Source organism: Hippopotamus amphibius, chromosome 3, assembly GCF_030028045.1.
Source record: "Hippopotamus amphibius kiboko isolate mHipAmp2 chromosome 3, mHipAmp2.hap2, whole genome shotgun sequence".
NCBI lineage: Eukaryota > Metazoa > Chordata > Mammalia > Artiodactyla > Hippopotamidae > Hippopotamus > Hippopotamus amphibius.
The window spans coordinates 107298937-107321251 of NC_080188.1; the positions used below are offsets into that span (position 1 = coordinate 107298937).

The 22315-nt window shown below is 35.5% G+C and overlaps 1 protein-coding gene across 1 annotated transcript; it reads right to left on the minus strand.

Moving 5' to 3' along the window:
* Window positions 1-20771: 20771 nt before the first annotated feature.
* Window positions 20772-21767, minus strand: LOC130848564 (olfactory receptor 140-like). Its single transcript, XM_057727019.1, has one exon. The coding sequence runs from the start codon at window positions 21765-21767 to the stop codon at window positions 20772-20774; it is 996 nt and encodes a 331-aa protein (XP_057583002.1).
* Window positions 21768-22315: the final 548 nt, after the last annotated feature.

The following is a 22315-nucleotide window of genomic DNA, read 5'->3' on the forward strand; positions in this document are numbered from 1 at the left end:
CCACCAGGATAATCACCACGTAGAACAGGACTTATAGATCCCTGTACTCTGGGGGAAAATCACAAAAAAACAACTTGAGGTCATATCACCAAAAGGGAAAAGTCCAGTCTGGGCAGAAATGAAATATGTAAAAGTTTTCTTGTTTAAATCATGACCTTTAAAATATACAAATCTGTTTAAGCTTTATCTTTGAAGATGATATCTGGACTAACTTCCAAATATTATGAATGTTAATTTCAGAACAAATCATTTAAAGTTTACTTCAAATGCAGATAAAGCTTGTCACATAATTTCAGACAGGCAAGTTGATAGAATCTGTGTTGGTATCAAAGTGAGGAAATGGAAAATATTTGTGGGACTGTTCCATTCATCCCAAAGTACTCATGGGGCATTAACCTAGGGTAGAAAATACCCTAGGCCATGACACAAGTGACAATATATTTCTAAGAACTTAAATCTTACAGCATACATATATATATATATATATATATACATAGTAATAATGCAAGTCAACCATAAATTGATAACAAAAATATAACATTTTCCAATTACTTACAAATTAAGCAAGAGCCTAAAATTACTGTGAACACTTTCAAAGATATATTTTCAACAGAAATATAATAATATACATCTATACAAAAGCTATATGAAACATAGCTATAAGACATTATATATATAAAGAACTATATATAATATAATATAATACAATATATGTATAAATTAACTGGATGCAGCTACAGGAGTGCTTAGAGAAAAATTTATAGCTTTAAATGCAAATATTAGAGAACAATAAATATTTTAAGGAATGAACTAAGCTTCTGTCTCAAGATGTTAAAAAAGAAAAATTAAAATAAACCTAGAGAACATTGTAGTATGGAAACAGTATTGAAAAGAGATACATCATTAAAAGAGTAATTGATATAAAATAAAGAATCTGTTTAAAATCAGAAATTGATTCTTTGAAATTAAATAAGCTGATAAGTTTCTAGCCAAATAAACTAAGAGAAAAAAAAGAGAAAAAAGAAATTATCAGAATCAAGATTGAAGAGAGGGTCATCACTGCAGATTCTACAGATCTTAAAAAGATAATAAAATGATATGATAAATGAACTTATGGCAGTATACTTGCCAAGAAAAGGAAATGGACCACTGCTATGAAAAACACAAGTTTCTTAACATACACAAAAGAATAATGAAAAACTGGGATAATCAAATACCTAAATAAATTGAATGTTTAGAATCCTACCATTCTCCCACAAAAAAGTTCATTCCCATGTAGCTTTAAACAATCAACTCTATATGACAACTAATCCAGAAATAGTTTCATTCTTAATATAGACACACTTTCACAGAAGGGAGGAAATTGATATACTTCCTAATGTAACTTATGCACCTAGCAAAATCCTTATACTAGCATGACACAAGGGCATCACAAGGAAATAATCAGATCAATATCTCACATTAGCAAAGACACATTATTCTGAACATGATACATATTTTCATTCCTTTGGATGTTTTCTTTTAGGATTTATTTTTTTAATTTTTGTTGATACATTTTTCGAGGCAGGTCTTGAGAAGTGCTCAACCATGTCCTACTGCTGATGCAAAATCTTTCTAAGTATTCAACCAACAGCACTATCCTGTGAACTATGAGGTTTGTTAGCTGGTAAGAATAGGCATTATTCCTGGCCCAGTGTGAGGGCCAAGCATCCTTCTCTGTAACCCATCTAGGTAAAAATTTGCCCAGTCTCATTTTCCTCAAATGCATGCACTTATTAGTACTCTGATGAATAGTTGAGAGGGATCCTCTTTAGTTTTGCAGAATTCTCTCTCTCTCTCTTTCTTTTTCTGCCCCCGCCCAGGACTATAGGTGTAACCTCTGCAGTATTCTATTCTCAGAATTCTAGCTGCCTTGGTGTCCTCAACCCTGAACTTCTCCTCCTTAACTCAGAGACCCTATCAAGATCTTTTGAGGTATCCCTCACTGTGCCACAAGTTGGAAATTTTTCAAAGATAATAAACTAGAAAAATCCTACAGCTCAACTGGTTTCCCATGTCTCAGTGTACACTGTCACATCTATTATTCACATCTAGTGTCTTGAAAATAGTTATTTCTGATTTTTTTCTGTTTTGTTTGCTTGTTTTTCAAAAACTTTACATGTATATTTAGAGCAGTTTTAATAATAAGTTCAAATAGCTGGAAACAGGCAAAATATCTCAAAATTTGAGAAAAGGTTAAAGGAACTATGATACACCCATAAAAGGGAATTGTAACCACCAATAAAAGGAATGAACTATTGATAAACACATTGATATGCATAAATCTCAAATGCATAATACCATGAACCAAAACCATATTTAAAAGTGTACAGAGTAGACATAATTTTACATATGGAAAATGCAAGTAATTGCACCAAAATTGTTAGAAGTAGTAAACAAAGTCAACAAATTTCACAATATGAAATCAACATGCAAAAGTGATTTATATTTACATATATTAACAACTATCTAAAAAGAAATTAAGAAAATAATCCCATTTACAGTAGCATCAGCAAGAATAAAAGACATAGGAATGAATTTAACCAAGGAGGTGAGAGATTTCTACACTAAAAAGTATATGAAATTGATGAAAGAAATTAAAGACACAAAGAAATATATCCAATATTCATGAATTGGAAGAATAAAGAAGAATATTGTTAAAGTGGCCATTGCTTCCAAATCAGTATGGGAAAGCTCAGCAATCAAAGAAAATATGTGAAATTCATTCATAAGCAGTCCATGGAAAAGGAATATAAATCATTTTAAACCTGTGAATAGATGCCCAAATGTATGGCCTTCTGGCAACAACTATGAACACCAACATTTTAAGTACATAAAAAAATTGACAATAATTCCACTTCTAGCAACTCATATGTACAAACTTTCAAAAACTTCATTGAAGATTTATTTAACATTTAAAAAGACTGGGGAATACACAAAGATGACCAGATACATCAATTTTAGTGCAGCTTTATAAAGGAGTTAATCAGTAGGAACAAACTAGAATGAGTTCCATCTATACAAATAGGTATGTAAAGATCTTCAGGAGGCTGTGCAGTAAAATACAAAGTTTATACACTGAAATATAAACACTTAGATGAAAATATGCTTGTATTTTCAGATTATTACTTGAAGAATATTAGGAACAGAGTATCATGACTGCATCTGGAAGGACTGGGAGAATCAAGTTTGGGATGGAGAGGAGGTTTATGTCATGGTATTTCATTTTGCATAAATTTATTTTTAGTATTTATTATTAACCATCATACTCTCTGTTTTTATTTGAAAAATTAAAATATTACACTAAAATTTCATATGTAATAAAATTAAATTGAATTAAAATGATACATTATACAGCACTACATATTTGACCAGTACAATAAGCAGAAAGAAAAGATAAAAATCTGACTAACTATAAAAGTAAAAATGAGAAACTAATAAAAGTAAATGCAGAAATTAATTTAAAATTAGAAAGTCTATAAAAATTTCATTGACTAATTCATTACATATTATTTATTGATTCCCTACTATAAATGCATCCTACCTTTTGAGGTATAGTAATAATTCAGATATTATACAGTTTACCTTAAAGCAGAAAATTGTTATTAATAGCATTAACATATACTTTATTCTTTAGGTGTAATTATCATTAATCCTTTAAAGAAATGGAAAGTTTGCATCAGATTTATGAAGTCTTTTACATTCCATAGAGTTCGGCCCTAAAACTAGATTACTAACTTCATGATGAATAACGCACTAATTTCAAACTTGATTTGTCTTTTTTTGTCTAGAACTTCTTCACAGCATTAATCAACTCAGAATTTCTTAGACTGCAGATTAATGGGTTCAGCATGGGGGTTATGACTATAGAAAACACACTCAATGATTTATTGATGGGGAAGGTCTTAGAAGGTCTTCCATACATGAAAATACAAGAACATAGAAGCACACAACCACAGTGATGTGGGAACCACAGGTTTGGAGGGCTTTCCACCTCCCTTCCTGGCTCAGCTTCCTCAGAGAGTGCAAGATGACTCCATAGGAGGTGAGTAAGAGAAGAAACAAAATAGTGCACATCACTCCTCCCTTGGCCACCTCTAAGATGCTAATGAGATGGGTGTCAGTACAGAAGAGTTTCAATAAGGAACATATGTCACACATAAAGTGATCAATGATATTAGGGCCATAGAATGGGAGTCAATAATTAGTGCTAAGTTGACTTACTGAGTGCAGAAAACCTCCCACACAGCACACCACCAGCAGCACAACACACACCCTTTGCCTCATGATGACTAAATAATGCAAGGGCTTACAGACAGCCACATGGCAGTCATATGTCATCACCAACAGAAGGGCGATCTCTGATCCACCAAAAATATGCTCAGTAAATAGCTGGGTTTTTACATGCAGGGTTCAAAGAACATGGTATTTTCCCTAGATCAAAAGATGATAATCCAGCACAAAAAAAATTACATTGGTGAGCTCAGGGCCTTACTGACGGTTATCGTCATGACAATGTGCTGTTTGCCCACCATGGTCAAAATACAGACCAGCAAGACAAAACTGAAAGGGTTTTCTGCTCCTTTGGATTCTGTGTGAGGCCCAAGAAGATGAATCAAGTTACATTGTTTTTTGGGCCATCTAGTCTGTACAGGAGCTGAGTTCACATGTTAGATGCAGTTAACCTACAAAACAAGTGGGAAAACTTTTAAATTCATTATAAGTTAATCTTTTTCTTTATCCATTCAGTGAAAACAATGTGTAAGAAGTATCAGTTTTTGTCCAATGTGACACAGACATTGTGATGACCAAGTTAAAAAAGGCATAGTTCCTTATCCCCAGTGATATTAAGGTAGGAGATAAGTCCCTGGGCTGGACAGCTGATGTTTGTCAAGCGGAGTCAAACTGAAGCTTTGTTCTTACCCACACCCTCCAAGGACAAAGCTAGTGGCAGAAGTTGAGCTCTGCTAAAGTAAAGAGTTAAGGTGCCCATGTCTGAGGTCAAGGAAACCTTTCCTGTTTGCACATGCGTAGGAAGGCTCCTTGGGGGTCAAAAAGTAAAGAGTGCCCCCCTGGAATATGTATGGACATGCACTCATAGGCCTCTGTGGTGAGATTCATCTTAGAAAAGAGTTGTGCATGCATCTTGGAGGGTTCTGGGACCAGGCAGGTGTGAAAAATGAAAGAAGATAATTGGCCAAAGGTAAACAAACACCCAGAAGGACTGTCCTATATAAGTAATTTAAATCCCCTCTCTCCTGCACTCCTCATGCAGGACGCCCACACTCCTCTCCAGGTGTGTATTTCTACCGAGTTTCTGACTTACTACACTCTTTGTTCAGAACACCCATACTCCTGCCTGGGTGTGTATCCCTGCCAAGTTTCTGATTTACTGCACGCCTCCTCATTAGAGAGGATGCCTATACCCTTTCTCTCCGGGTGTGTATTTGAATTTTTTTTAAAGAGCTTTTTACTTGTTATTTCTTGTACATAATCAATTAGTACAATGTAAAATCTGAGAAATTTCAAATGAGGCCACTTCAGAGCAAAAAGAAAATAAAACACTGAATTTTTTAGCTGCTACTAGCATGAACACAACTGTACAAGAAATAACTTCTGAGTAACAAGTAGCTAACCAAATGAGTTGATTCCAATTAGAGCAACACAATTGTGATTAGTTAGTATTTCTTAAAGAGTGATTTTCCTTAAATGTAATGAAAACGTAGGAGTCTCTGTGATTATATTTAATTCCACTTGGAATTTAAACAATATGACCTTTTATTCCACGCAGCCTGTAGCTGTTGGAATGGATTAAATATTACTACCAGTTGCCAGCTGTGATAAGAGTTAAAGCAATGGGCATTCTATTATGAAATTATAAATTTCTATTGCCTCACCATTAGGAAGGCAAAAAAAAAAAAAGTCAGTAGGGTCATAAATGTATTTTATTAAAGTTCAATCATCAGTCTCCACAAGTGATTGAAGATTTTGACATTCTATCCAGCGGGTGGTAGTAAGAAGCCTAAAATCTACATTTGGATGCGTATTTCTGCCTTGCTTCAGTCTTAGAAATACAAACTGTTTCTCTGTGTGCTCTCCCATGCATTGTGTTCTGTTGCTAATAATAAACTTTTTACCTGTTTTACAGTTTTTGCCTCCTTGAAACATCCTTGCTTTCAAACAAGGGAAAGAGCTAGGGCCACTTTGCTTCCAGCTTCTAGCCCCCAGTGGAGTAGCGGTTAAGATTCCTGGTTTTCATCCAGGCTACCCAGATTCAGTTCCTGGGCAAGGAACTAACATCTCTCTTCAGGACTGCTCACTGCTGTCTCTCTGAGATCGATATGACACAGAAAGATGTATCAAACAGTTTCACACCAATGTAAAAAGTGCTATTATAAGAATATTGGAAAAATGCTAAGGGTCACAGTGTAGGAATATATCAATCAAACTGGAAACAGAATTCTTCCCAGGAAAAGCAATGCTTTAGTTGAGATTTAAAGAAATAGTGATAGAACAAATAAAAATGAGAAGGGAATTACATGAAAGTGTACATCATTTATGAGGTTGAGTCAAAAATTATCCACATTCTATTTGTAGAATTTATTTTAATTAATTTTTAGAGAAGACAAATACTTCATCTTTCAATATAATCTCCTTCCTTTTCAATATACTTTGTCCATCTGTCAACAAGCTTTCATATTCCCTTATTAAATTTTTCTTTTAGGCTGAGCTGTGAGCTGTGAAGGCACTACTGTCTTCACTTCTTCATCAGAAGTGAATCTTTGTCCTCATAGGGCTGCTTTCAGGGGGCCAAACAGATGAATGTTTGGTGGAGCAAGATCAGGACTATAGGTGAGATGCTTTAACAACTCAAAATGAAGTTTTTGCAGAGTGTCAAGAGTGTGGGCAGAAGTGTGCAGATGTGCATTGTCATGCAAGATCACAACACACTTGGATAGCAGTCCTGTGCATTTAATCCAAAGTTTAGGCTTCAGCTTTTCAATAAGCATCTCACTGTAACAAGCACTGCTCAATTTATTCTGCCTTGACATTTTGTCAGTATATAAAATATTGTCATCAATTCAGATATAATAAGTATTTATCCAATTATTAAATTGGATTTAGAGTACCTATTTTAATATGCTATGGGTGAGGACACAGGAATTAATAAAACACGGAAAAATCATATAAAAGTTTCTTGTTGTATGGATTGTATATTCTTATAATACATTTGAGAATAAGAAAGGAGTCAATTTAATAAAGTAGTTGTAGTCTTATGCAGTAATTCTAAGAAAACAGAGTACTGTGACAGAAATAAGAGGGAGAATTCTACCATGGATAATATAATTAGTGATGACCTTTACTAAAAGATGTGTTTAAGGTGAGCTCCAAAGGATAGGAGTGGCCTCCTTCAGAAGCAGTTATTAACAGTAAAATTAAGTAAAATTTAATTTTAAAATATTATCTCATTTCAGAGATGAGCCCTTGCATATGTAGATGACACTAAATATTTAACAGGAATTTTTATTGCAATATTAAGTTGCAAAGGATTGGTCAGAATATGCACTCTTGTCTTGTTTCTGATTTTAATGGAAAAGCTTTCAAACTTTCAATGTTTAGTATGATGTGTGTGGGGATCTCTCATGTACAGACTTAATTATGTTGATATACTTTCCTTCTATACTCAATTTGTTGAGATTTTTTTTTTTTAGTCATGAAAGGATGCTGAATTTCTGCAATATCAATGAACAACTTAAATAGGAAATTAAGAAAACAGTTCTGCTGACAATAGCATTAATAAGAATAAAACACTTGAGTAAACTTAAACAAGAAGGCAAAAGTCTTGCTGCACTGCAAACTCCAAAACGTTGCAGAAAGATATTAGAGAAGACCCACATAAATGGAAAGACATTCACTAAGTAGAATATTTAATATTACTAAGATATCAAGCAAACTAAAATGATCTATAGGTCCAGTGCAATCTCTATGAAAATCCCAAAATCTTTTTTTGCAGAAATAGAAAACTCCATCCTAAAATTCATATGAAATCTCTAGGGATTCCAAATGCCATAAACAACCATACTTCTTGATTCTGAAACATACTATAAAACTATGGTAACCAGAAGCATGTGGTATCATAAAAACAGACACATATGGTGAAGTGGCCACGATGGTGGAGTAGAAAGACCCTGAACTCATGTCTTCCCATGGAAACACCAAAATTATGATCATTTAGGAGCCACTATTGATGAGAACAACCTGAAGACTAGTGGATCCTCTATTACTGAAAACATAAAGCAAGAACCATGACAAAACAGATAACAGTGAGAGATACAGGGTATAGTCAAGTCCCACACCTCAGGTGGGCAACACACAAACAAGGGAGAATCCAGTTGCAGAGGTTCCCCCAAAGGATGAAAGGAGTCTGATCTCCACACAGTGCTACTCAGCCCAGGAGTCCTGCACTGGCAAGGTGATATCCCCCAAAACATATGACTTTGAAAGCCAGTGGCAAATCATTTTCAGAGATCAAGGGGGCTATAGAAAATATAAACCCCAGCCTTAAAGGTCACACACAAAATCATACACAGTCCAAGACCAATGGAAGGAATAGAAATTTGACAGGAGCCTGAGTCAAAGCAAGTTGCTGTTATTGGACAGCACATGCCAGAGAGATAGGAGAAAACTGAACCTTACCTTGGGGACATAGATGCTGGTAGCAAATATTTTGGGCAACTATCTCATGACAAGGGCATGGTGCTGGCAAGCACCATGTTGGAATCCTTCTTCTAGCTTTACAGTGGTGGGACCCAGAGCCACTCACCAGCCAGGTAACACCAATCTTGAGGAGCCTCAGGCCCAGCAGCTAGCTAGGCAAGGACAAAGTATCACCCACCAGCCACCAGACTGGCTACCTTAAGATGTCTTGAGCCCATAGCTGACCTGGAACCCACCCACCAGTTGGCCAGCACTAGCCTTGGACCAGCCTCCTTTCCAATTTTTCAGGGCTGAAATTTTCTATCACCTAATCTCGTGCTCTCTACATCTTTCAAGACTGTTATTATGACTGTGCAACATCTAACTACAGGATAGTTTCCATTATAATGGACTTTAAAATGTTCTTCATCCAGAAAAATAAGAACTAAATTCTTTCTCATTGGATAACAATTGGTACTCTTAAATTACATACTTTCAATTTAGAAACATTTGGGATTAGAGCCTTAATTATTTTTCTAACTCCACTTGTGTAAAATATCAATTTTATAACAACACGTCACATATTACAACTGGTTCATTAATGTAGTTGACAATACACTTCAGGAAATCTCCTGGGAAGGAAGAGCCTTTCAATTTTACTGAATGTGATCCTCACAGGTTATGGGACAGCCTCTGTTCTTGGATGACCTTTACTAATATTGTGAAGTTACTCCATGGTCTTACCTAACCATTTAGACATGAGTTAGGGCAGTATTCCTCATTCCTTTTCTCACTATTGCCTCTAAAGGTGCTGTTTTAGACATTCTTTTTCTGTAATCACTTCCCCCTCTAAAATGGTAATGCCATATATATACTACCTATTTATGTGCTTTATGTATATCTGTGCATTATATATAAAAACAGTAAAAAATGTTCATCCCATAAGGAACTATTTTCACCTTTTTGGTAAGAGATATTGCCCCCATTTCAAACACATTTTTAAATAACCTACTTAAAAAAAAAAAGCAAGGGGCATAATGTGATTGTTTATATTCAGACCAAAGTGAAATTCTAGGTGGGCTTTACACAACTACACAAATCTATATCTAATTTTCTCTCGTGCATTACTATCTTATAAAATGTTTTTCATCTTACCCATTACTAACAAAATTACACTTTGCATTTACTTATTTCCTTGCTTATCATCCATCAATTCCCCCCCTGGAATTTTTGGTTCCACATAAGCACAACCCTTGTTTGTATTACTCAGCATTGTATACCCAGCTCCCATAGATATCTGGCCCATTGTAGTCACTGAACAGTACGTTTTGGATTAAAAAAGAGGTAAAAATTTCCTATTGTCTCTTTTTCTCCAGTAATAAATGTTAACACTGTGGAATAATAATGGAAAAATCCCAATGGAAATAGCGCCTATTTAGCATTTCAAGGTGCTACCTTCTGCCCAAACCAGGTATCAATCTTCTCAATGATTGAGTTGCTCTGTTTTCCTCTAAACATCTCTTTCACCCATGTCGCTTCCTTTGCAGTTTGAATTTCATTGAATTTCTGAATTGAATTCATTGAATTTCATTTCATGAGCTTATTACATCTCTTTTCATGATGCCTATGAAGGGATATGTATCTGCGGAAAAGAGATCATCAGATGCCTTACTTCACACAAGAGTACTCAGGAGAGTACAAGTAACTTAGGAGATGGAGGTCAACAGAGAGACAAAGGCAAGAAAGCTCCAGCTCCCCCCAAAAGATAAATAAATAGATAAATAAATGAACAAATAAATAAATAAATAAATAAATAAGGGAAGAGTACCTCAATGACAGACTTCACAGTGTGGCCAATGATCAGATCTGTGTTTTCGTATTTTCATATCATGACAACATGGAGTATGGTGAAGTGGTTAGAGTAGAGGAAGCGCAGTGTAAAATACTTGATATTGTTGCTTAACGCTATTGTCTCATTTTCCTCATATAAAATGGGGCTAAAACCTCTCTAATAATACTTGTTGCCATACTAAGAAAGTTAAAGTATGCAAAGAACCTATCAAAATGTATGCCTCATAATTGGCCTCCAACAATAGTGAGCTCACTTCCTTCACTTAATGTCTAATATTTTCACTTGTAAAAAGTCCAGGTTAAACTGAACTATCCTTATAAAGCATATTCAAACATTATCTCATTGATTTTTGGGAGATGCATACTTACTTCCATATTTTTTTCTATTTTTAATGAATCAGGAAGAATTACATGGCAGTATGTTCTCAGGAGAGATTCTGGTTGAGGACTGCAAAGGAACATCTGAAGGAGCTTTCAGCTTACACACAAACCAGCAAGACTCTATCCACTGAGACATCCAGACAGCCTTGTGTTCCCTTCTTCATTTCTTACAGCTTCCAGGTTTTCTGCTCACAATTTATAATGTGTGCCTCATTATTCTCACCCCTCCCCTGAGCCCCTGGTATGGGCCCTAAGACACAATCATTGGCCTTAGTTTCCCTCTTCAAATCCTCACTTTGGTCTTAGAGATGACATTTACTCAAGACATTTTCTATTCTTATCCCTGGATTACTCTTATCTCCTCTCTAACAGTCACAAGACAAAATGAACCACATAACATTTAGTCTAGATTCTGATGAAATGGTTAATGTTCACTGGCAATTGCAAACTTGGATATTTTAATGGATTAAGTGTTGACTATATATCATCTTTCTGGCTTAGCCTTCATTGGAAAAGGTTTTGTTTATTAGGAATTGGAGACGGCCATATACAACTTAATAAACACAGTCACTCCAGTACCATGCTCATACATTACGGTTTGGGCAAATTAGGGAAGAAATAGCTCCAGTTGATCATTGGGTTGGAGGAAGTAACACTTGTGATGAGTCACACACATTGGAGTGCTGTAGTAAGATAAGCTTAGGTTTTAAAAGATTTATTAATATTGTAGGACAACCTGGTATTCTCCACATGCAAGGAGGAGTATTGCCAGTTTCCTCTACTTTCCAAAAGTTTACCTTAGCCACTTGGTGTTTTTGAAGACCAATATTAGTACTTGATTTCACTAATGGAAAGATATCAGAAGGGGGTTTTTACTTTTCAAAAAAACAAAAAACAAAAAACAAAAAAAAGGAAAGAAAAGAAGAAATCACTTACCATACTAATATTGGTCTTCTATAAAAGTGAGGTGCAATAAATCAAAATTTCAAAGAGAGGATAAAACTTGAATTGCTGAAATGTATTCCTACATGTAAGAAAAGGCTACAACAAATTTAACATCATCTTCTTGAAGGACAGAATGAATCATTAAGACTGTAGATAATTATCTATAGACCTAAGCATGTCACAGACAACCATGTTTCATTTGAAAGAAAGTAAAACTGAGTTTACAGACTTGAATTGGAAATTTCTAGGTGAAACTTTTGAAAGGAAACTGCATTCCAATGTAATAGTCACTGACACACTTTGTGGGGGCAGCATGTGTGATGTGAGTCAAGTAAATTAGTAAATCTCTCTTGGCTTCAATTTGCTTTTGTGTAAAATGGGGATAAAGAAAATGGAAACATCAGTTCCATTATGTGTAACAAAAAAAAAAGCAAATTAAGAGTAATTTCAAAATGTCCAGCTTATTTTCATGCCAAGAAAAGAATTAGAGATAGATTGTGAATTTTTCTTTCCTCCTTTTGTGGGTGTCTCTCATTTTGCTTTCCATAAATTCATAGAAAAACAACAAAAAAATTTACTCATTATGGCCTTCTCTCACATGTCCCTTCCCCATGTATCTACTTAAGAATATCTATACATTATTAGTTTTATCACAGGCTAAGCAAAAATGGAAGAAGTTTTGAGATCAAGGTCCTTTGAAAAAGCCAGTTACATCCAGTTAACAGATATGAAGAATTTAGTAAAGTAACAGTAAGGCTCTTGAGAAAAAACATATTCTACAATCATCACATTAGGGGTTTATAGTTGTTCTCTATATTGCCTAACCTGAATCTATGAACATGAACGCTGAAGCTTCGGGAAAGTACATTAAAACTTATCAAAATGCCTAAAATATGCCTAGCCAATAACAAATAATCAACAAATGTTAGTTTGCTGGCCTTTTTTTTTTTTTTTTTTTGGTCAATGATTGCAAAATTTCTTCATTTTCTTTCACAATTTACTTCAGTATAATTCTTCCTACGTACATAAATCATTGCTTTCTTGGCACCATGAACAGCCTAAGTTACCCTCCTCTTCAACAAACTCCTCATGACAGTTTTCATCTCTGTGTTTCTCACTGTGTAAATGAGAGGATTAACATAGGAGTGAGGACTGCAAAGAACAAAGCCACCAACTTGTCCACAGGGTAAGTGGTCACAGGAGTCCTGTAGGCGAATATGCAAGGACCAAAAAAGAGCACCACTACTGTAAAGTGGGAGCCATATATATAGAGAGATTTGCACTGTCCTTCAGAGCCACGGGATTTCAGGGAGCTCAGGATGACTATGTAGGAGATGAGTAGCAGGAAAAAATGAGCAAGGACATGACCCCACTGTTAGTTGCCACCACCATTCCAAGTCTGTAGGTGTTGCTGCAGGCAATTTCCAACAGTGAGAAGAAATCACACATGAAATGGTCAGTGACATTGGGACCACAGAAGGTCAAGTCCACAGTGAAAAGAATCTGCACAATGGTGTTCAGGAACTCCCTGATCCAGGCCACCACCAGCAGGAGCTGGCAGAGCCCCTGTCGCATGATGGCCGTGTAGTGCAGAGGCTTACAGATGGCCACATAGTGGTCATAAGCCATGACAGTGAGGACAATGACCTCTGATCCTCCCAGGAAGTGTCCAATAAAGAGCTGAGTTAGGCAGCCACCCCAGGAGATGGTCCTCCTCTGATATAGCAGGTGAATTGTAATTTTGGGGGTGGTGACAGAGGTGAAGGAGGCATCTAAGAAGGACAAGTGAGTGAGAAAGAAGTACATAGGAGCTGAAAGAGTGGGGCTGAGGGAGATGGTAATGACAATGAGCAGACTGGCCAGCACAGTAAATAGGAAAATGAACAGAAAGACAATAAAGAGTAGTTTCCGCAAGTGTGAGTTCTGTGTGAGTCCCAAGAGAACAATTTCACTCACATTTTGGGAGGTGTGAGGAGCTCCATTTAGGAAGTAACACCTTCCTGGGGCCTGAGTTACATACAAAGGAATAAAGAATAATGCATGTTAATCTTGAAAGCATTGTAACCTGAATCTTAGAAAAAAAGACAGTGCAGTCTCTGTAACTGGAGCACGTCCTTAGCACTTTTGCCCTAGTACTAGTTTCAGGGTTTTCTTATTTTTTTCCATGAAGCTTTCCATCTCTTCAGACTCATAGTACCTGCCACCTGTAACACATCTATAGGGTGACATTTAATGTGTAATTTAGTGAGAAAACACTGGGCTATCTATTTGAAATCTAGATTCTCTTTCTGGTTCCAACTCCATGTGACTCTGCAAAGTCATGTCGGTGCCCCATGCTTCTGCACCCTCCTCTGTGTCTGTGACATTACAAATTGTCATTATCAAGTGTATATTGTAAACTGAGAGGTGCCACACACAGGTAAGAATTATTCCCTCTTCCATGAGAATTTACATTTGAACCTTCGGCTCTAACTGTCGAAAGAAGGACACCATCAATAGGTATCTATTATAAGCAGGGAGTTTACGGAAATATATATGAGCCATTGGTGACACATTCTACCTTGTTCCAGCCAGAAAACATAAGCTAGTCACCTGTGTTTCCTTACTTACCATAGTACCTGGCATGATATCTGCAGTACCTGAACCTATTAGGTGAGGGGTAAATTCTTGTTGAAATGTCACTTGGCATAAGTAAAATATGACTGCTTCCCCAGACCACGAACTTAGGAGGAAATCAAGTGCTCTTTTTTCCCTACTCTATTTATCCTTACTGTCTACTTTATGAAAAACATAAACATCTGAAAGGAAGCTGCAGTCTAGGATGATAGTTTCTGACACACTTTATGGTATAAGTATGAAAATATTTAACTGCCTCAGAAATAGTATGTTACTGGGTCATTTTACTTTCAAGATAATTATGGTGTTTGTTTATTGTTATTTTTTTCTTCAAAATTCTGTTCAACATACAAATTAGCATATTCATATTCAGTAAATGTACAGCTTCTGTAGATGTGGATAAAAGACTCTTGCATAGGTGTTCAATACACAAGGGTCTTTCATGCAAAGGACATCCTTATTCTCAAAGTTCTAAAAATAAGAATTTAATGTGATAAACAGAATGAAATTGTTTTCTAGGTAAGATAGAGAGATAACATACTATACATATACAATACATATATAGGTGTATACACAGACTAACACAAATACATATAAAATATTTTACTTAAGATAGGTACCCATTGTAAGTTCACTCATGCAATAAATATCTGTTGATTGCTTACTATGTTAATGTATGTTTGTTTATACAAAGTCATGAAGAGTTTTCCAGTTAAGTATATTCAGTGCCTGAAATTTCCTTAGCAAACAGCAGCCAGAAATCCATCCATGATAGGAATGACATTTCTATTCCGTTATGTTTCTGCTACATACCTTCTCAAGCCTTCTTCTCCATCTTCCTGTAGCATCCTTTATCCATCATTCCTGGTTACAGGATACTACATTACTAAGAGAATGAGAAATTTGTGGACGTAAATTTCCCAAAGAAAAGAAAAAACATAAATATCATTGTATTCTGTAAAACATGCTTTTCCTTTCAAAGATAAATGGATAAAAAAGGTTTATTTTTTAATTATCCACATAAAAATGTTATACTTGGGTGGAAACAAAGTGCACCAGCTTCATTGCACTTCCTTATTCTGGGGCAGCATCCCCCAACAGAGCAGAAAAATTTTACAGTGTACATAATGTAAGAGTTAGACGTAATTAATACCAGTGTATTAGAAATAACTATGAAGAAATATAAATTACTTTTTCATTTTTCTTTGGCTCACAGTATTCATTCTAGGAATAAGCCCTGATGGAAAGTATTTTCAAGGGAGAAAAATTATTATTTACAATAATGTTCAACATAAATATTAAGAGCTGTGTAACATTTAGAAATGATGTGGAATGTTCAAAATCAGAGCAATGGATAATTTAAATCTAGGGCATCTCTCTGACTAACGTGTAGCTTTTAAAATCTTATGCAATATCATAGAAACATTTTAAGCTGTAACATAAAGTTGAGAAAATTTTGGATGCAAATTTGAATTGTATCATTATTGTAACTAATTTAATTCAAACTGTTATTAAACTAAATTTAAATATATATCAATAAGCAAAAAAGACAAACTTTTTACTTCTAAATTAATGGTATTTTATTTGATGCTATCTTTCTTGCTGTTTTGTATGCTGAAAAAGGGATTTCAACGTCAGGTGAGGATGAGGGGTGATTACATGATTTGTAAGATCCATTTAAACCTGAGAGTCTAGGATTATATGATTTCCTGGAAAAAAATCTCACCTGTGCACTTGTCTGACATAGGCCCATGGTCAGGGCCCAGGCAGCACTTAGTTCACCAAGAAAGAAGTAAAGTTGTAAGATTTGAAAATGCCAACTCGCTGAGCTTCAATAAGTGTCTTTGTTGATTTACAGATTGTACCTTTGGATAAGGCTTAAAAGTCCTACCATATATCGTGTTTGTGGGCAAAATCTGTAAAGTTTCATAGCTGTGACTAATAGGACCTCAGGGGTATTTGACCATCACTAGCAGACCTTACCAAGAGCTCAGTTATTTCATGTAAGATAACTGAACAGCAGAGGAGAACTTCATAGCACTTATCTTCCATTTTGAACTCCTCTTGAGTCTACATGAAGACAAAATAGTGTGATGAGAGAAAAAAATAGCTTATATATTTAGTTATTTGAAAACATATGAATTTATTATGAAGTCAATATTTACTATAGTGTAAATTAAACACTTAAGTGGGTAGCTATGTGTTTTTTAAATTTTATTGTAACTTTTTTTTAAGTTGATCTACCACTTACCCAAATCATAATTTTTAAACATTATTTTCAGCTGCACATTAAATTGTAATTATGAATCCTACTATAGCACTGCCACCTCACACCAGGTAAAGTGTACAGTACTTCTTTGACTTAGTTCTTTCTCGTGCCAATTCTGGAATTAGATTAACATGATAATGATGAAAATAACTCTATTCTTCAATTACACTTAGAAACAGTAAAGTGCATTTTTTCAGTCATTTAAATTTAATTGTACAATATCCATAAAGAGTAGAAAAAATAGGCAATACTATTCACAATGTAGAACAAGGAAATGTAAGGCAGGGAATAAGAATGTTATTTACCAAGAGATAATAAGAAACCAGGGCACTAAATCCTGGACCAGGACACTTAAGTTATTGTTTTACAGTTAAAGAGGCATGACAGGTTTATGCCGCCACTGACCATAAGGTCCATTACAATCATCTATGAAAATAAATAAGTTCCAATATTTGAAATCATTTTGTAAATAAATTTAAATCCATTCAACTCAGGAGTATTCCTATATAGATCAACACTCATTCACCATGCTCAAATATGCTTGCATTAATAAGAAGAAAAATAAGTTGTACATAACTCTCAATTGGCTCCCAAGAATGTGTCACTTTGATCAGCATGTGTCATAAAGGAAAAGAGTTTAAGAAAACTGAAACCACAGGCTCAAACCTAGCTGGACTGGGCATTCCAATATTAGAGTCCAGTAATAATATGTGTAATGGCAGATGTCAGAGATCATCTGAATGAGGATTTGAAAGTACCTAAAGAACCATAAGGAATATGGATTTTGCTGAAGTTTCATCATGAAAATGTCATGGATTTACCATTCAACTCTGGAATGAAAGCCAGAGCCAAATCAGAAAATTATCATGTACTGACAGAGTCATCATTCCCAACCTTATAAAAGATTGAAATCAATTCAAAACAGCCCATTGAGTGGCCATCCAGCCTCCCCTTAAGTAGTTACAGTTCTGGGTAGAGAGATTGGTTTAGAATCTCTACAGATCTTTCTAGTCCAACTCCTGAAGCCCTAGAGAAGCATAAAAGGGAATGAGTGGTTGTTAGGTCTAAAGCAGTGAAGGTTTCCATGAAAATGATTCTTCAAATGAAGAGTTCCGGGAACTATTCTGATAAATTCTGTTTCCAGAATACAAATCCAAGGACAGAGTGTTTGAAAACTCTGAAGAGACAGCTGCACAGATTCTCAAACTTGAAAGGTAATCTAGAATGAAAACAGGAGAAACTACAGATAGATCTGATCATAGTTGACCAGAAATTAGTTGAAGGATGGTTTGATCTTTGATAGATTCAGGGACTAATTTCACAAAAACTAGATACCTGCCAAAGTGTTCTTATGGCAGTTTCATGCATTTCAGTAGACAGAGAAACATGGTCTCAAAGTAGCAGAGCACTCAAGAGCAGAGCTCATATTGTCTCAGTGCAATCCAAGGAAACTTTGATCCCAGAAGGACATCTCCTAAGCTGTTTACTAGGAATGGAAAGGTTTTCGGAGGTGGGTTGTCATCTCACAACTCCTACTTCTAATTGAAGTAGAAGCAAATGCAACAATACTTATGGCAATAAATATGTTACCTTGGGCAGAATCACCGAACTTGGAAACCTTCCAATTTACCTAAGTAAAGCACTTGTAGCTATTGGGAAGCTGTTTAAGGTTATAGAAGATGATGGCATAGTGAAAAATAAACTCTTGTCTCCTGATCCTGAGGCTAGTGTTTTACTCTCCATCATATTTTCATAACAATCGTATGTTTCCTAAATATTTTTACACCATAGACCACATTGATTTCTTCAATAAAATATATGGTACCCACAAGTGGGAGGCTGGAACTTTCTGTCAAAACAGGAGATTATGAACACATCTATGACATATACACACATTTGTATTTTGTTAGCCAACTTCATGTATAAAAAGAGCAAAATTTAATTGACAACATAGTATTTGTTTAAGTGAGAAATACTTTCTTTTGTCAACTGAGTGATAATTCCTAGTATAGGTAGATAGATAGATAGATATTATATATCCATATAAAATTTCCTAAAACACTTTTCAAAGAGGATTCCAGATTCAAGTAACTAAGTGTGAAGCAAACTTTCTAAGAGTGAAATTGTTTTATGAATTTATTTTACTGTGTGTTTCTGAAAACCATCTGCATTTAATTGCTACTAATAACTGTTAAACTAATAAAGCATCACCTCCTATGACATATAATAAGAAAGCATTTTTTATACCAAACCATAATGAAATAACTGCCTGAAGGAATTCTGCATAATGTAAAGACCATAGGACATGGAGTAAGAGTATTTGGGCTCAAAGCTGACTTACAAGTTCTATGTTCTAATTATTTAGCATTTCACATCCTTCATTTAATCCGTAAAATAAGAACATTAAACTTTATAATGCTGTTGTGACTATTTGAGAACACTAAATTTTTCAAATTAATTTAGCTACAGTACAACTAATTTTTCTATTCACTGACAATTTTTACTCAACATCAACAAATACAAGTTTTGTAAAAGAAAGAAATCCAAAGGGGATTTTTACATTTACTAAAAAAAAAAAAAAATATATATTACTAATGTTAGTGGGTTTTTTTTCATTTTTTATTCAAGTATAGTTAATTTACAATGCTGTGTTAAATTTATTTGTACAGCAGTGATTGTTATACGTACATATGTATATATATGTAAATATATATGTATATATATTTTTTTCAAATTCTGATCCATCATAGATAAACATTGCCATCCTAATGTTGGTCTTTTGTGAAAGTGAAGCTGCATAACTTGAACTTTCAAAAATGAATAAACTTGTACAGCTGAAACCTATAGCACTACATGTGAGACAAGGCTACAGCAAATTTGACACCATCTTCTTGCAGGACAAAGTGAATCATTAAGGCTGCAGATAATTTATCTATAGACCTAAACATACCACAGACAACCGTGTTTTACTTGGAAGAAAGTAAGACCGAGTTTTAAAGACCTGGACTGGAAGTTTGTTGCTAAAACTTTTGAAAGAGTGTTGCATTCCAGTGTAATAGTTCCTGGCACACTTTATGGGAGAAGCACCTGTGATATGAGTCAAGTAAATTAGTAAACCTCTCTTGGCTTTAGTTTGCTTCTCTGTAAGACCGGGATGATTATAATATTGGAAATACCAGTTTAGTACATGCAAAATCAACTGAGGTGACTATGCCTGAGAGATAATAAGGGGTTCATCTAATGTAAATATACATATCAGACCTACAGAGCAATAATAGCTTTGGAATATAACAATATGCCTTCTTACTGAAATTTGGTAGAAGATGTTGACCTTTCTTGTTTCAAATGTCTCCTCAAATCTTGGTATGGAAAATGAAAACATTTTATTTATATTCAAGAAAAACTGTGAGCCATAAGGATAATTAAAACAAAAAAGATTATACCCAATTTCAACATTTCAGCCTTAATTTTTTTTTTATGCCAAGAAAAGAATTAGAGATAGATTGTGAATTATTCTTTCCAGCTTTTGTGAGTGTCTCTCTTTTTGCTTTTGGTAAATTCATAGTTCAGAAAAAAAATTCAGCAGTGATTCCCTCAGTCCCTTCCCCATGTATCTATCAAAGAATTTCTATCCCTTGTTCACTTTACCACAGGCTAAGCAAAAATACAAGTTCTGAGATTCAAGCTCCTATGGAAAGTTCAATTTCATTCAAGTAACATATTATGAAGAATTTAGTAAAGTAGCAGTAAGATTCTGGAGAAAAACATGCTGTACAGTCCTCAATCTCAGGGTTTATACTTCTTTTCAGTACCTATCCTGAAGCAATGAACATGAAAGTTGAAACCTTTGCAATGTACATTAAGTTATCAAAATGAGGAATAAATACATAGCCATTATATGCATAGCACTCAACAAGTGTTCATTTCTGGTCTTTTTTTCTTTCATTGATCTAAAAAATTTCTTAGGTTTCTTTCACAATTTAAAACAGGTATAATCCTCCCTATGTATATAAATCATCACTGTCTTGGCACCACGAACAGCCTCAGTTACTCTCCTCTTCAACAAACTCCTCATGGCATTTTTCACTTCACTGTTTTTCACTGTGTAAATGATAGGATTAAACATGGGAGTGAGGATTGCAAAGAACACAGTCACCAACTTATCTGCAGGGTAAGTGACCACAGGACGTGTGTAAGTGAAAATACAAGGACCAAAAAAGAGCACCACTGCTGTAAAGTGGGAGCCACATGTAGAGAGGGCTTTGCGTTGCCCTTCAGAGCCATGGGATTTCAGGGAGCTCAGGATGACTGTGTAGGAGATGAGCAAAAGGAAAAAAATTAGCAAACATATGCCCCCACTATTAGTTGCCACCACGATTCCAAGCCTGTAGGTGTTGCTGCAGGAAAGATTCAACAGAGAGAAGAAATCACATCTGAAGTGGTCAATGACATTGGGACCACAGAAGGTCAAGTCCACAGTGAAAAGAATCTGCACAGTGGCATGAAGGATCCCCCCGATCCAGGCCACCACCACCAGGAGCTGGCAGATCCCCTGTTGCATGATGGTCGTGTAGTGCAGAGGCTTGCAGATGGCCACATAGCGGTCATAGGCCATGACAGTGAGGACAATGACCTCTGATCCTCCCAGGAAGTGCTCCATAAAAAGCTGAGTCAGGCAGCCACCCCAGGAGATGGTACTCCTCTGGTACAGCAGGTCAATGATCAACTTAGGGGTGGTGACACAAGTGAAGATGGCATCTAAGAAGGACAAGTGAGTGAGAAAGAAGTACATGGGAGCCGAAAGTGTGGGGCTGAGGGAGATGGTAATGACAATGAGCAGATTGGCCAGCACAGTAAAAAGGAAAATGAACAAAAAGACAACAAAAAGTATTTTCTGCACGTGTGGATTCTGTGCGAGTCCCAAGAGAACAAATTCAGTCACATTGTTGGGAGGCATGAGGAGCTCCATTTAGGAACTAACACCTTCCTGGGGCCTGAATTATCCACAAAGGAATGAAGAATGATGCATATTAATCATGAAAGGATGATGGCCTGGATTTCTTAGAACAAAATTAGAGAAGTCACTGTACATGGAGAGCATGTCCTTGGCACTTTTGCCCCAGTACTTGTTTCAAGTCTTTCTTATTTTGTCCATGATGCTTTCCATCTCTTCAGATACATAGTACCTGTCACATGCAAAACATCTATAGGGCAATATTTATTGTATAATATACTGAGAAAACACTGGGTTATCTACATGAGATCTGGATTCTCATTCTGGTTCCAACAACATGATTCTGCAAAGTTATTTTTGTATCCCATGCTTCTGAACCCTCCTCTGAGCCTGTCAGTTTACAAATTGTAAATCTCAGATGTATCTTATAAGCTGAGATTTGCCCCATGGAGGCAAGAGTTATTGCTTTCTCCATGCAAATTTATATTTGAACCCTCAGCTCTAACTGTGGAAAGAAAGACACATTCAATAAATATCTATCATAAGCAGGCACTTTAGGGAAA

What these genes read in the sequence shown, in the direction of transcription:
- LOC130848564 (XM_057727019.1), bottom strand. Translation starts at nt 21,767, where the DNA reads ATGGAGCTCCTCATGCCTCCCAACAATGTGACTGAATTTGTTCTCTTG.